At 43.9% G+C, this 17,030-nt stretch overlaps 1 protein-coding gene across 3 annotated transcripts in view; it reads left to right on the forward strand.

Annotated features, from left to right (window-relative positions):
• STYX (serine/threonine/tyrosine interacting protein) overlaps window positions 1–17,030 on the forward strand; it is a 323,362-nt gene that overhangs the window by 137,700 nt on the left and 168,632 nt on the right. For all 3 annotated transcript variants that reach the window (XM_085626838.1, XM_085626839.1, XM_085626840.1), the window contains one exon: window positions 6,230–6,327. In XM_085626838.1, the coding sequence (XP_085482964.1) occupies window positions 6,230–6,327 (98 nt within the window). The remainder of the gene's footprint in view (window positions 1–6,229; window positions 6,328–17,030) is intronic.

Here is a 17,030-nt window from a genome sequence, read left to right on the forward strand (position 1 = left end):
TGATATTTTTGTTAAATAAATATTTGCCAGTTTCTCAGTTGGATCTATTCAAATCTCAGTGCTAAAATTCCTCACTGGATTGCCCTTATTTGACTCTTCTCTAATTGGATTCCTAATTGGATTCCTCAAGGTGTTACTGGACCTGCTTGTGTTGTTCCATTTCTCAATGGTGTTTGTTGCTGGCTTGTGTTACTGGAAAGAGATTTAACCAAGAAGGTGAAGCCCTCCTCAATTATTTTGGCTAAATTCCCCTCCTGTGTGCCTTGAAGATCTGCTCTTGTCTTTTGATGGTTCTCAGAAGAGCTTTTTATCTGATGGTGTGCTATGTCCTCATTTAAGCTAGGGGACTGAATTATGTAAGTCATTGTGCCTCCCGATTCTGATGGTGACTTCAAAGGTTGCTGCAATAAAATTTCTGATTTCGAGGCTGACTCCACAGACTGCTGCTGTATGACGGACATGTTTTCATTTGATTCATATCCCTTCTCTTCGGAAAAATGTTTGGAGCAGAAATCTAGGAACAAATTGCCAGTCTTGGCCTTATTGGCTGCAATGGTTTTTGAGATGATCGAAGCTTTCTGGGATTATCTTTCTTATTTAAATTCTTAACTTTTTATAGCGTCTTTTACTGATGTACCATTAAAAGTCCCCTGATGGGGACTCTGCAGGTTCATCTGGCAATACAGAAATTGGTTATCCTCCATTGGAAGAGGGCTCCGTCACTATAGTAAGATATATTGGAGGCTTGTTTCAAGTATTCGTATGTGGTTTCAAGTTGTTATCTGATTCTAAGCCCAAGCTTAAAACCGTTCTAATACAGTCACTGGATGTTAAAGGATCTGTGGGTGGTGTAGAAAGCTTATGAGTCGTAGTGTTCCCTAACAAGATTTATAAGAGTTTAAGCAAATCCATGATGTCATTGATCTGAGATAAGATCGCTAGATGTCTTTCCATGTTGCAGATTTATTGTTGCATTTTAAGGAAGAGATTCTTTGAATTCAGTAACAATGGCAAATCTTTCCTGTTGTTTTTTTAGCCGTGCCTTTTAATCAGCCAGTGTGGAAGACCGGGTCCCCATAGTATTTCAATTTTTTTCTAAGGTTGAGGTTACGGCCCCCATTGCTGGTAACATAGGGTAAACCAGCATTGTGAGTAATTCGGTAACTTTGTGTTGTTTTCATCAAAGCAATCCAGCGAACTGGTAATAGAATTATGTACTGATGAGAAATCAGAGAGGTGCTCATCCCTTCCTGTCTCTACAGGTGAAGAGTCAAGGCCATACATTGAGTTGGAGTCAGTTTGTTTTTAGTGTTTGCGCATCTTCAGGAATAGAAGTGATTGAAGTGATTGTGGTTGCTGGTACAGGTACGGCAACTATCTGGGCATTCAGCGAGGCCGGGATTGGAGTTGATGTGACTGGAGTGAGTGAAGTAGTTATGGTGACATCCTGACTCACTGGGATTGTTGACTAGTCCCAACTGGGAGTGACTACCTTATCCTTGTTATTATTACTAACTTCAAAATATTTGTGGATAAAAGCTTACTTTTTAGAGCTGAACCAGAGAATTTGGTGTTTTATGTTGACAGAAGTACAAAAATCCACTGTCTTATATGATATCTTAATATTTAGGTTGAGTGCTTGGTTGGCTTTTACAGAGAGGGACCCGTCTGGTGTCTGGACAGCTAAAGCAGTACCATGTTCCATTGGATGATAGCTGATGTCTCCTCTGCCTGGGACCAACCACAGCCGACACCAAAAACACAGCTCCCCGCTCCACCCATGACCCCTGCTTATACCCCACCCAGGGGGACTTGAAAACCATATGGAGTGAGCCACCAGCTTGAGCTGCCACTGCCCTGCTGCCCTGAAGCAAGAATCTGCTCTGAATGTGAGCAAGGGATGTCGACAATTTTCTTGTTAATCATGAATTGAAGGAAAGAAGGACAGAGTTGCATGGCGACCAACACTTGGTGGAGGCAACACACAGTGCAATTTGGTCTGAGGTGGAAGAGGAAGCCTGGAAGGAGAGTGCGGTCGTGGCGGGGACACCACTGGTACGCTAGGACGCTCCCACACACCGTTCCTACCTCACAATCCTGTGGCACCCGGATTACCTAGTTTTTCACCCCACTGCAACTCCTGAACTCCCATCAAACCATGTCGTCGCCCTCCTACACAAGCATGAGCACAGCCTGACCGGCACCAGCATGTTAACGTCAGTCGTAAGAAGCAGAAGCAAATTTACTATATTTATGGTATTTGGCTAAAGATACACCTCCATTCTCCTCAATCAAGGTTTACCATGCAGTTGTAATGGCAGGCCAAACTGGGAACCAAAAGCACTCTTTGCAAAATGTTCAACCCTCTCCTCAAGCCACACCTGCTGTAATTACCTGGGTAAGCTGGAGAAAGTGACAGATGCCAGCAGTAGCCCCCTGTCCAAAAAAACTGGCCTTCAAAGGCTCCAGCCCACGAGAGAAATACCCGATAGAAAAAAACAGGCAGCCTTGGCCAGTGTAACAGGGTATAGAAAAGTCTTAAATTAAACCTCCTATTTCAATCTTCCAGTAGTGAAAGACTTCCTCAAAGTCATGAAGAAAGTTCATCCACCTATAAATGCACCCTCACCCCCTTGGGAGCTAAATGGAGTGCTGTCAAAATTATCTGTCCTCCTTTTAAACCCGTTCACAAAGCTTCATTGCAGCATCTAACTTGGGAAACAGTGCTCCTATATGCTATCATGACTACAGGCTCGCTTTCAAATGTATAGCCCTATACAGCTTTCTATGTTAAGAGAACTTTCCTATTCTTTCTTCAAAAGGTGGTTTCTGAACATCACATCAATCGGTTAATCACCCTGTGTGTATTTTTTCACCAACCCATCTTATTGACAGAACGTTCTCTATATTTGTTAACTGTCAGAGTTCAGTGTTTATCTAAATCAGCCCAAATCAACAAGGAAGTCTACTTCACAGTCTCAATTTTGTTCCAGTAAGGACTGGAAAGCTATCTTGAAACCGTTCATATTCCATTGGAGTGGCTCTTTATTTTTGTTGCCAGTTATCACAAAAAACTGCCTATAAAGACCAAAGCTCATTAGTCTAGGGAGAAACCAGCTACTAAGGCATGGTTACAGAACATTCATTTGGCAAGCTTCGAAAAGCAGCCATTTGGAAATCTGTTCTCATTTATAAGACACAAAAAATTAGTACAATGATGTTTTTATGTTTTTTTTTCTTTCTGTAGAGCCGTTTGGTAGCATTGTAGAAATTATGGCATTTATTTCTCATGGCCGAGTCACCGGTTTTAGGGACTTGCTTTTAAATCAGTTATAACGTTTATTATATCAATGAAGATCTACTATGTAGAAAAAATGGTTACTTTGTAGTCCTGGTTCTGTGTAATAATAAGACTGCTCAGCACGCTTCAATTAAGGTAGAATAATTTATTCTTTAATAGAAAAGAGTATAACGTCTTACTAGTAAGCCTGAGTCAAACTGTCTCCCTTGGAGTCTGGAGCACAGGAGGTGTTCCAGATTCCAGAAGGTTTGGCAAGACACCACACATTCCCCTTCGTTGACAAAAAAGAAAAACACAAAAAGAGTAACATATGTAAATAAATAAAGACATGTTTACAGTATGCATGAATAACATTACTATGATATAAAATACAGAAAACATCACTTGCTCACATAATAATCTTTATACCAGACAGGGCGTTTCTGAGATCTTTGTATATGGCGATTATTCAGAATTCCACCTTTTGAAGAAATTGACTTTCTCCAATTTGCTCTGTTGTAAGAAAGTTTGGGTGGCGATATAGCAGTAGAATCAGTAAACTTTTTATCAGGCCACAACCACTGAGGAATTTTCACCACTTTGGATAAACTCCAAACATTTCCATCAGATAATTCTACCACCTGACGACCAACACAAACCACCTTCAAAGGATGAGAAAACCGAGATTCCCCAGATTTGACAAACCTACCTTTCTTCACACGTACCCAGTCATTGACTTTAACAGGGGAAATGACAACTTTATCATGACAGCCTTGAACAGACACTGCTTTGTCGTTCTTGTTGAGTAATACATTTCTCATCCATGCTTGACTCATATTAGACACACTCTTCCTTCCCTTTATTTAATCAAAAGGCGAAAGATCACCTATACTCCTAGGAGTATTCCTGTAACTCCAAAGAACTTCACTAATGGCTTGACTACAATTCTTGCCATTGGAAATGGCTAATTGTAAACCTTCCTTAAAGACTTTGTTCCACCTCTCTACAATCCCATTGCTCTGGGGGTAATAGACTAAAGAACGTTTGTGAACAATGCCATGACCTTCGAGAGAACTTTTAATCTCGGTGGAAGTCAACTGTACCCCATTATCCGTTATAAGAGATTCAGGGAAACTTTCTCTTTCAAACACCTCATTTAAAAACTGGATCACAACGTTCGAGGTAATATTAGGAACTATTGTAACCTCGGGCCACTGAGATAATTGATCAAGGAGTATGATGGCGTAAACAGGATTCTGACCCAAACACATGGGACCTGCAATGTCCAAGGAAACACATTGCCACACACGAGAGGGTCTGGAAACAGGAAGATGATCATAGGATACCGTCTTTTGAGATTTATCACTGATGCAACATTCTATGCAATCTCTGACCTTACGTTCAATAGATTTGTCTATAGATGGCCACCAAAACTCACTTCTAATTCTCCGTTTCATACTTGTCATGCCTGGATGGCCCTCATGAGCCATATCCAAGATGGTTTGTTGCAAATCAGTGGGTACAACAAGCTATAAGCTTCTCATTAATATATTGTCCTTTTTAAAGACAATTCATGAGCTATTTGAAAGAAAGGAAGAAGACATTCTGGCACATGTGCCTTTCTAGGCCATGAAGAGTTGATATGCTCGATAACTTGAGTACAATGTCATTTTCACATGCAAGTTTCCATTCTTTCTCTTGTATACATCCATTGGATACTTTAGAAATTGCATTTTCTAAATCATTATCTTCTTCAACAACATTGTCATCAACTACAGGTAATCTTGAAAGACAATCCGCTAGAATATTTCTTACACCAGGAATATACTCAACTTTAAAATGAAAGTCCTGTAGTTTATATTGCCATCTAGCTATTCTCGAAGTGGCTCTACCACATCCTTTTGTTGTAAAGATCTACTAAAGGACGGTGATCAGATCTGACTTTGAAGACAGTGCCATAAACATACTTACGAAAATACTCCATGCCGCAGGACTCCAGGCTTAAATCATTTTTTTTCCCGATCGTCGCCAGTGTAATAATAAGACGGCTCAGCACGCTTCAATTAAGGTAGAATAATTTATTCTTTAAGAGAAAAGAGTATAACGTCTTACTAGTAAGCCTGGGTCAAACTGTCTCCCTTGGAATCTGGAGCACGGGAGGTGTTCCAGATTCCAGAAGGTTTGGCAAGACACCACATTCTGCTTCGTATTGATCTTTATTGAATTGATGAAATACCCTCCTTCTCTGGCGGTATCAGACATGGAGATTAAGGTAGTTTTGGATGGAATATTGGTTAAGAAGTGATCCTTTCTAGAATACTGGGTTTTGATGGGCTTATTAGGTGGTGCTTTAATACAATGAACATGTTAATTTCTGGACGTTTTGACAATAGTCTGTGGGTGAATTGTTCTGCGTTCCACACAAGTTGCGAGACATTATTCTAATGTGACTGTTATAACGTTTGTGTTCAATGAAAATCACTGTGATGCTCAACCAGGAGTACTGTGAACTTTTTTTTTTTAAACTCTTTTTATTAGAAAAACTTCGGTAACGAGGAGTACTGTGAACTTTGACCTCTTTTGTTGATACTGAAGTTCTAATGGATCAGGCAGTGCCACACTTCGGTTTCCTTGGTCATTGTGTATTAGCTAAGCTGCTTTCCTTACTTGCTTCCATGGTGCGGCACCTGATCATCAGCTACCTTTTGGCTCCCATAATGCCACAGCCCATTGTTGCATAGGTAGTGCTAAAACTATGTACATTATATCTAGGGCAAGACAGGAAATTAATGTTGTACTATACTCTTCCACCAGCGTTTCAAGTGACAGTTCTAGATGAGTACCAGAAACATGACATTACAGATTAAAATGTATATTATATTATCAATTTTGCAACTGTTGTGTTCCTAAAGTAACTACATTTCTAATGTATTTTCTCTTTTTTTACAGCTGCCGGTGCTTCAGAAATGTGGAATCACCCATATAGTATGCATAAGGCAAAATATTGAAGCCAATTTTATTAAACCAAATTTTCAACAGTTATTTAGGTAAGCGCATGTATGGTAGTAGTATAGAAATACTGTAGTTGCAAAAAATGGCTGGGAGCATAGCCCACTGATTTCTTCCACTTGGATCCAATAGCACACAAAGTAGTATTTCATGTTCCGAATCTGAATTTAGGCTTACACATGTTATAGGTAATTTTCATATGACAAACAGTCATAAGAGAACTGTGACCCACTTATGATCTCTACAAACCCATGTGCACCCAAAAGGCAACCGGACACTGACAATGGTAGTGACCAGTTACTTCATTGAATTATCTTGTAAGTAGTTATCAAGTAATTCACACCTCTTAAGGAAAGAATATTCAACCTATTATTTTTTGGGAAGCAAATGTGTAGGATACTTGATTCCACGTCCCCCCTGGTCCTGAATACCTTGCAAGTTTCTGCATTTTGTTTCTAAAATGGAATGAGTAAATGGCATATCATTCAATCTCTAGTTGGTGGGTGCTACAAATGCTATTCCATGCATTTAGGAAGCCACGGTAAAACGTATTTCTACTTATTATATAGTTTTCCATTTAATTATCATACCTTTCCGTCACACCCCTTCCATCTGACTTGATTACTCTAAGATCAGAAAATATTTTCCAACCTTAGCAACATGAAAACAGTTTCCAGTTGCGGATTTTAGTTTAATATTGATTTTTCTCCTCCACGGGTGTCTCCTAGTCTCGGCTGGTTCTTGTGTGTGTTATCTACTGATATCACACTTTTTTTTTTTTTCTTGTAAGGTCCTCAAAAAACATGCGTTCATGATGGGTATGCAGTAGGTTAGAATCCTGTAGAAGATATCCTTTTTGTTTTATAACGAAACCCACATGCTGTTGTTGAATCTGGTCCCAGAACAGACAGCTATGGGTCCATCCCAACTTGCAAGCAAACTGATAATTGTGGCAAATGCTGGCTGCAAGACAAACCAATGCAGTCCTTCTGTTTGACTTTGTGTTTGGTCGATCGCTCTGAAGTCTACTTGAGCATGGTCACTATTTGACTCTTGTTCTTGCATGAACCACATTTAGTCATTCATGAGACTTCCGATTTTGTTTAATTGCTGCTTCGTTAGGAATCTCAATGTAATTCCTTCTGAATCAGTGAAAAGCAGTTGAATTTACTCTTTGTAGATAAGAGGAATGCCATAATATGAAAGACTGCATTGATTTGAGTTATTGATGTAATGGGGAAAGCCAGCTAAAATCGAATTCCCAAAGTGTAAACAAGAGATTGCCACTGCATGAGCAGCTGTCAGGAGGTACCTCGCTTTCTCCAAAGAGTGTAGGAAAAAGTATACGTATTGGGGTGACTGTTGTGGATGGATTATCTTCAATGATGAAACTCAAAGATTTCACATATGAGTGGGATATATAGAAATAATCAGAAACTGATAATCGGATGCAAATGCTAGCTTATACTTGTATTTGTTGTTTGACATTGTTCCTACAAGATAGCAGTTGATGTCACCGTTTTTCATATGGCAATGGTGCTTTTTGCGACTTCCACAACTAACCAGTGGTCCCATTAGGCACGGCCCAGTTACAGGATTGTCTTCTGGGTGGTAAATCTGGGGCTTGTTTTAACTCCGTGAATGTTGAATCCATGGTTAGCTAAGGTGTGGCATCTGGTGTCTGAAAGGTGTGGAGCTACTAACTAGCCTGCTTGCATGCTTTTAAAAACAGGGCAAAAATTGGGCCAGTTGTACTGCAATATGGGAAGATGAGACAAGTTAAGGTCTTTGCATGAACAAGAAGGTAAGGGGGTTCTATTCATAATGGTAAAATACGGAAGGAGAGCATGACCAACTGCAGAAAGTGTAGCTGAGCAGCAGAGACCATGCCAGTTAGCAGCTGTGAATATGAAGCTACCACTTCTAGTCATTTGAGCTGCTGCCAAATTCAGAGGTGCATAGGGTGTGTAATAAAAAACCCATAGCAGCATTTACTTTTATCACAGGTAATCTCCATTGATAATCTTAAGCACTGAATAGCCCCACCCACCTGCGGCGATCCTGTAGCAGTCCTTTCAAAGTCACATCTACTTCGCCTTACTTCGGAAAGGCCAGGAAACGTAGGTGACACACCTTAAATATTTGCAGCCTTAAAAACAGGCTATTTCTGATGGATACATCTGCCTGTGGATTCCTCACCTTGTGAATATCCCCTGCGCCAGCATTCCATGGAATTTTTCCTAGCTCTGCACGCCGACATGGACGTCATAATTCCACGGCTCCGCTCGTGACTCCGTATGACGTCACCGGAGCCATAAGAGCCACGTCGGCGTGATGACGTCAGTTCCCTTTTTTCCGCGCCGTCGATGCGCAACGGTTTTCTAGCACCTCTTGGTTGAAGAGTTACTTTGTTGTTAACTTGTGAATTAATGTTTTTTAAAAAAAAAAGAAAAACTCATGTCTTCGTCGAGAAAGTCAGGTTTTAAGCCGTGTACGAAATGTGGGGGTCACATGTCCATCACTGACCCCCACGAAGATTGCTTATGGTGTCTGTCATCGGATCACGACGTGGAGGACTGTTCCTGTTGCAGGAAAATGAATCCAAAGGCACTTAAGGAATGGGGAAGCGAAGCTGTTTATGACCAAGGCAAAGAAGGAAGGTAGAGGTCGCAAGCGAGATAAGCCGGAGTCGTCGACTTCGCACTCGTCGAGGTCGAGAAAGCATAAGAAAAAGAGAAAGCATGAGTCTCGGCGCCGATCGACGAAGGGTAGGGCTTCGAAGTCGCCTTCACCTCGATGTTGCCGTAAGGACTTTGTTTCGCCTTCTCCTTCTCCTCGTGTCACTCTGGAGAAGTCTCCTTCGCCTAAGGTTACTCCGGCGCAGTCTCTGGTGCTGAGGGATTCACCAGCTTCCGACGCCGGGCTGGATCAGGATGCTGAACTCTCTCCTGTGCCTGAAGGTGAACCAGTGGCTCCGGTAGTGGATCCGACGGCTCCGGCGCCAGTTACTCCCCGGCTGGATATAGAATCGAATTCATACCCGCAATTCCCGGCTTCAGGGCCGGATCCGTCGCATTTTTTAAATGCCATGTATGGAGTATTTCATAGAGCAGCCTTCCCATCCGGAGCACCTTCAGGTCCCGTGGGTCCGCTGGCATTCAATTTGGGCGTGCCCCAACACTATGCTCAGGCATCATTTATGCCCTACATGCCGATGGCGCCGTCATGGCAGTTTCCGGCGCCGTCTAGAGAGCCTTCCTCCCGGCCTCGTGTGGATCGTGTGCCTTCGTCTGAGCCTCCCTCGACACCACGAACGGCGCCGCCGACGCGGTGTCCACGGATTCGTTCACGGCGAGAGGTTCAGAGGCTTATAGAAGAGGATCAGTATCGTACAGAGGATGTGGAGGAAGGTGAATTAGATGAATCAATGGATGAGTTCGAAGGAATTCAGGAGGCAAGCGGATTGGACACCACACCTGAGTGGGAACTTTCTTCTTCGAGGTCTTCTCCTCCTCAAGAGCTGGCTCCTTACCATTTGGTAATAAAAATGGCTGCATAGCTTTTAGATTTGCAGTTGCCTTCTGCTGAATTTAAGCCTAACTTATCGACGGAGGTTCTACATTCGCCTTCCTCAATTGTTGAGCCTCTGTTGCCTTTTAATGAGGCCATCCTGGATCCTATCTTGGACGTTTGGCGCAAGCCACTTTCTTCGCCCGCTGTTTCTAGGGCTGTGGCTAGAAGATATAGAGTAGCTCCAGGGGATACGAGCTTCCTTTCTTCACATCCATCTCCAGAGAGTTTGGTAGTGCAAGCATCCTGCTCCAAACAATCTTCGGGAGCATTTCTACAAGCTCCAGCTGACAGAGACTCTCAGCTAAAAAGGTTTTCTCTTTGGCTAGTATGGCACTGAAGTCAACTAATGCCACTTGTTTGTTGGGCCGCTACATTCACGCTTTAATGGACTCTGTAAAGCAATTGTCCCCCAAATTGCTTGATGAAGAGAAGGGGTTGCTTTATGGAAGTTCTTTCAAACGCTCAGGCTGCAGCTAGGCAGGTAATCCAGTCAGGCTTGGATACGGCTGATTCTGTTGCCAGAGTTATGGGTTCTTCCATAGCCACAAGAAGACAGGCTTGGCTCCGCTCTTCTGGATTTTCACCTGATGTTCAGGCCACTCTTGTTGACTTGCCCTTTGATGGGACAAAGCTTTTTGGAGAAAAAGCGGATTCTGCCTTAGAGGTTTAAGGATAGCAGGGCGACTGAAAAATCCTTGGGATTGCAGACCTAGTCGAAGGGCTTTGGCTTCAGAAAGTATAGGGGTTTTGGAAGGTCTTCCTTTCGTACCTTCCGTCAACCTCAGCAACAGCAAAATTCACTCTAAGTCCTATAGAGGAAGACAAAAGGGACGACGTGGTTCTGGCCGCAATCTCTCCTCCTCCTCCTCTGCTCCCAATGATGCTACAGGGAAGCAGCCCCAGATCCCCCATCCTGGATCATGTGGGGCCTGTTGGGGGTCGGGTATCTCACTTTCTGCAAGGTTGAAAATTGGTCACAACGGACCTTTTGGGTTTTAAACCTTGTGGAGAATGGGTACGCCCTTCCCTTTCGGGAATTTCCTCCCCCTTACCCGCCTTGCCAAGGTTTTTGCTCAGAGGACCATCTGCTTCTTCTGCAGAAGGAGGTTCTTGCATTGCTACAAAAAGGTGCGATAGAGGTGGTTCCAGAGCAGGAAAGGGGTCAGGGATGCTACTCCCGGTATTTCCTGATTCCCAAAAAGGACGGCAGATTGCGTCCGATCCTGGACCTCAGAGTCTTGAACTTTTACCTGAAGCAGGAGAAATTCAAGATGCTAACCCTTGCTCAGGTTCTTCAGGCGTTGCAGCAAGAAGACTGGATGGTGTCGATCGACTTGCACTATGCGTATTTCCACATCCCAATCCTGAAGTCGCGCAGGAAGTATCTCAGTTTTACGGTTGGGTCGCAACACTACCAGTTTGCGGTCCTCCCGTTTGGTCTTATTACTGCACCTAGAGTCTTCACCAAGGTGATGGCGGTGGTGGCTGCCCATCTCAGGAAGTCGGGGATTCCAGTTTTCCCCTACCTGGACGACTGGCTACTGAAAGCAGAGTCACCAGAGATGGTGCAACATCATCTGCAGGTAACATCTCATCTGTTATTCAACTTGGGTTTTTCAATCAATGTGCCCAAATCTCACCTGGTACCCTCTCAGCGCAACCTGTTCATAGGGGTGGTTCTGGACACTACTGTGTGTCGAGCATTTCCTCCTCCACAAAGAATTCTCGACATTCAGGAGATGATCCCTTTATTCCACAATGGAGCGGTTGTTCCAGTTCTGAAGGTCCTTCGTCTGCTCAGTCTGTTCACCTCTTGCATTCTGTTGGTCAACCATGCATGCTGGCACATGAGGGCGCTCCAGTGGTGTCTCTGCAGGCAGTGGTATCATCACAACGGAGATCTCAGGGAGTCAGTCAGGATCTCCAGAGAAGCTGCAGCGAATCTGTCTTGGTGGAGCGTGGAGGGCAATCTGTTTCAAGGAAAGCCCTTTAATCTTTCTTCAACGGTGGCCACAGTGATAACGGATGCCTCCACCCTAGGGTGGGGTGCTCATCTGGGGGATCTGGACATCAAGGGTCTTTGGTCTCCAGAAGAAAGAGTGTCTCATATCAATCTTCTAGAATTACAGGCGATACATTTGGCGCTCAAGGCTTTTCTCCCTTCCCTTCGCGGTCAGTCGGTTCAGGTCCTGACGGACAACACTACCGCGCTGTGGTATGTCAACAAGCAGGGAGGAGTAGGGTTGTACCGTCTCTGTAGAGAGGCTTTGCGACTCTGGTCCTGGGTTCCGGACCATCGGATTTGCTTGATGATGAATCATCTGGCCGGGGTGCTGAACGTTCGTGCGGACAGTCTCAGTCGACAGTTTTTCGCCGACCACGAGTGGAGGCTTCATCCAGAGGTAGTTGAGCACATCTTACGGACATGGGGCACTCCTCGGGTGGACCTGTTTGCCACTCAAGAGAACGTGCATTGCCCGTCATTCTGCAGTCTCCAGTTTCCGATGCAGGGGGCGTTGGGGGACGCGTTTCAGTTGAGTTGGGGCTCACAACTCCTTTACGCGTTTCCTCCCATACCCTTGATTCCTCGGGTTCTGAGGCAGATTCGCCAAGACTGGGCCCAAGTTATATTGATCGCCCCGGATTGGCCAAGAAGGGTGTTGTACACAGATCTACTTCACCTTTCGTCGCACCCTCCGTTCCGTCTCCCTCTCAGGGCAGAGCTCCTCTCGCAGTTGGATGGGCAGGTTCTACACCTCCAGAGCCTGCACCTTCATGCCTGGAGATTGAACGGGGCAACCTGAGTTCTTTCTCTCTCCCACCGGACGTAGTGGATGTTATATTATCATCCAGGCGACACTCCACTAAGTCAATTTATTCTTATAGATGGTCTAAGTTTGTAAAATGGTGTGGAGAGAGATCCATTGACCCTTTAAAGGCCCACTTGTCAAATGTGCTTCAGTTTGCTCTTCCTTGGCTCAGCAGGGTTTTGTTGTGTCGACAGTTAAGGGCTATTTATCAGCCTTATTGGCTTTTCTGTGTCTTCCGGATCAGCCTTCGTTATTTAAATCTCCTATTGTTTTAAGATTTATCAAAGGTCTTACTAATAGGTTTCCACCTACTCCCTTTGTAATGCCACAGTGGGACCGTAATCTTGTTTTAACTTTTTTGATGGGGTCCTCTTTTGAACCCCTTCATAGCTGTCCTTTGAGGCTGTTGTCCCTTAAAACGGTCTTTCTTGTAGCCATAACCTCAGCAAGGAGGGTGAGTGAACTTCAAGCTCTTAGTTCTAAACCCTTGTTTTTATCCTTACATGCTGAAAGGATGGTCCATAACACTCTCCCTCGGTTTTATCCCCCCCCCCCCCCCCCCCCCCCCCCCCTCACCCTTCCAAGGAGGAGGAGAGACTTCACCGCTTGGACCCTAAAAAAGCAGTGAGCTTTTATTTGGACAGAACAAAAGATATACGTTTGGAAGATCAGCTCTTCGTGGGCTATGTTGGACACTCAAAAGGCAAAGCTGTGCACAAGCGCACTCTGTCCAGGTGGATCATCCTAACCATCAAGATCTGCTAAGCCCTGACTGGTAAGGTTCCACCTGAGCGCTCATTCTACTAGAGCTAAGTCTTCCACCTCTGCTTTGGCCAGGGGTGTTCCAGTTGCAGACATTTGTAAGGCCGTGACTTGGGCCTCCCTCCATACTTTCGCAAAGCATTATTGCTTAGACTGAGATGAGGAGGGAGGGCCATTTTGCGCGCTCTGTCATGCAGGACATTGTGGTATAGGAAAGGTAGACACCCTCCTCTGGGAGTGGGACTGCTGTGGGAATCTATTCACAAGGTGAGGAATCCACAGGCAGATGTATCCATCAGAAGAACAAGTTACTTACCTTCGGTAATGCTTTTTCTGGTGGATACAGTATCTGCCTGTGGATTCCTCACTGACCCACTTGCCTCCCCGTTGCCCACCTTTGTATACCTAAAAAGATACCTTTTGTGGCTGGTGGTTTATTTATTGTATTTTCTATCTAGTGCATTTCTAGGAAATGCTGATGTTTTTAGCGTTCCTTTTTAACTTGGTGCTGTATATATTGGTTCAAATGTTGTGTACTATGTATACTTGAGTCTGTGTCAGTCCACCTGTTCGCCTCGGAGGCACGGAAAATATGGGTGGAACTGACATCATCACGCCGACGTGGATCTCTTATGGCTCCGGTGACATCATACGGAGTCGCGAGTGGAGCCGTGGAATTATGACATCCACGTCGGCGTGGAGAGCTAAGAAAAATTCAGTGGAATGCTGGTGCAGGGGATATTCACAAGATGAGGAATCCACAGGCAGATACTGTATCCACCAGAAAAAGCGTTACCGAAGGTAAGTCAGTTCATTGCCACTGTTTATGGAATTTCGGTAAAGAATTCGGAGGAAAAATGGGTTATCCCCTCAAGAATCATTTAAACAAGAATGAAAAAGATTCTTTTAAAAACACCCTTCACAAATGCTTTTACTTATTTTTCTGGTCGAGCCTACATGAGCATCATGCGCTCTCGCCTGTTGTGTACAATAAGGGGCTTGCAGTCCACCCATTGCTTACCATTCCTTGGCTTAATTGGCACTCTTCTTTGCTGCCTCCTAATTAGCCAAGGTGTGCTTTGGCGTCACTTCCTGTTGTTCCTTGGACCAAGCGCAGATTTATTTACTTTATTAGTGTCCCTCCTCTGATCGCACTGTAATTCAGGCAGTCTTCCCATTTTCCTTGTTTCTTTACCCCCTCCAGCCTCACCATCTTAGCGCTTTCCCCATAACATTTAGCCCTGCTGCATGGCTGAAAGTTATGAAACAATAGCTCTGTGCTGCATTATAGCGATATGACAATACATCTCCCATCAGAGTGCTCACGACTTGTATATCCAACTATTTGAGTGCTCACAATCGTGATGTATGTATGCAACTTAATTTTACGGTATATTTTCATAAGTAACGTATTGTCCCTAAAGCCCACGACAGTGACATGTCTACAGTAATTCTAATTACTAAACCATCAACTGTGCTATATTATGTCGATAAACGGCCTGTAGGCAACTAAGGTTCACTAAGAAAGGTAACATAGCCATCTGCTTTATACTGAAGCAAAAAAGACACAGATGGACGGAATGCAGTGCAAATCAAACATTCACCCCCAGTCAATAGATCTGGGTTAAATCCATCGGTCCTTTGCTCACTATGCCACCCCAGTTTAGACCCAGCCATATGCAAATCAGTCTTGACCCTGTGTCTCATGGGAACAGTCCAGCCCGAGCTGCAAAGCCAGGTCCTCCCTGGACCGGAAACAAGCATCCTTGGACCGGTTTCGGTGCATCACCCTTCATCAGGCAGGCTAGCTTGAATCCAGTGACACAGTGAGCCCAGGACCCACATCTGGGAATACCAGGCACACTTATATTTTAAATGATATTTTACTCTGCACGTTTTTATGGCACATCGCCGAATAGAAGTATTTTGCCTGGGTTTGCAAAGAAAAATTCAGGATGTTGGTTCCTCATCAGCTCTACCCTCTACTCCATCAAGGCGACTGACAATGTTCAGTTGACCTGCAAGACGCGTAGTTTCACATTCGTTAAAAAACATTGCTAATTCCTAAAGTTCATTGTAGCTAAAGATCACTATCAATACAGGGTCCTTCCTTTCAGCCTCTGGTCTGCACCGTGAACTTTCTCCGGTTGCATGCGGATGTAGCAGCCCACCTCAGGAAAATGAGGATCTTAGACTATCCATATCTTGACGATTGGATCACTAAGTCATTTTCCTTTGAGTAAGCAAGCCAACATTATTAACCTAATCGTCATGACTCTCAATCGGCTAGGTTTGTGTAAGATCCTTCCTCTCAGGAACGCAGTAGGCAGAAGCAGTAGGGTAAATAGTCTTTTTTAAGTCAAAGACATTAGAGACCCCATCCAACACTGACAACTGTCAACTGAACAGTTCCACAGACTCCGTTAGCAACCAAAGAGTTCTACATATCATGAAGAGCCACAGAACACTCAGCTCTTAAAGTAAGACACTACATCACCTCCCCCTTAATATACATAATAACATTCACTTTAAAAATAATGAGTAGCAAAACAATGTAAAATGTGAACATCCAAAGAACCTTACACAAAATCTCGCAACTTGGCGGGACGTCTGATTTCCCGGTAAGGTCTCAAGTTCCGATCCACAGGAGACCTAGATGAGGTGGAACCTGAGAAATCAGACACATCTGTGGGATGAAATCTTGATATGCTTTTGAGATTCCAAACTCTGTGATCACTGGGTTTAATGGCATTCCTAAAAACCTTAATAACTTTAAATGGTTTACTACATTTGGAATTACATGTACTCAGACGGGGTGACTTAATTTTGACCCAGTCTCCCACCGATACAACTGTTTCTTTCACAGCTTTACGAACATCAAACCAAACCTTACGTTACTCCAACACACGCCTCTCCTTCTCTTTCCAACCTTCAACGCACCCAGAATTCTTATCAACCACCGAACTCTTAGACAGGACCAAGAGAGACAAACCTCAACATTAGCAACTCTTCCCTTGAACAGGCGGAAAGGCGAAACGCCTGTGGAAGAATGCGGAGTAAATCTATATTCCCTTACTTTCTTTCTCATTGCTAGTTCCCAGTTTACTCCTGACACATTAGCTTGTTGCAAAGTTGCCATCAAAACACTCACAAACCTCTCAACCAAACCATTACACTCGGGGTGATAGAGAGCTGCTTTCCTGTGCTTAATACCTCTTGTAGAGAAAAATTCTTCCAACTTTTGGAAGTAAATCGAACGCCGTTATCCGACAACAAAGAAGACGGAAAACCTTCCCTCTCAAACAATTTGTCTAAAAAGTCAATTACAACACTTGATTCCACGGAGTTTACAATCTTGATTTTAGGCCAACGTGAATGCATATCCATGCATACAACACATACCGATCACTTGTATGCCTTCTTACTGGCCCTTACAGAGCTCTGTTTCAAATGTCACAAAACGAATGTTTAAAAGAGTCTCAGCACCAAAAATGCTTCACATGCTGTGGATAACGACATCAGCCAATTAAGTGCAAACACGCAGCAGGGGCCAGAGAGTCCTCACATGATCTGCTTCCCTCACACGGCGCAAACAG

Source organism: Triturus cristatus, chromosome 9 (assembly GCF_964204655.1).
Source record: "Triturus cristatus chromosome 9, aTriCri1.1, whole genome shotgun sequence".
NCBI classification, from domain to species: Eukaryota; Metazoa; Chordata; class Amphibia; order Caudata; family Salamandridae; genus Triturus; species Triturus cristatus.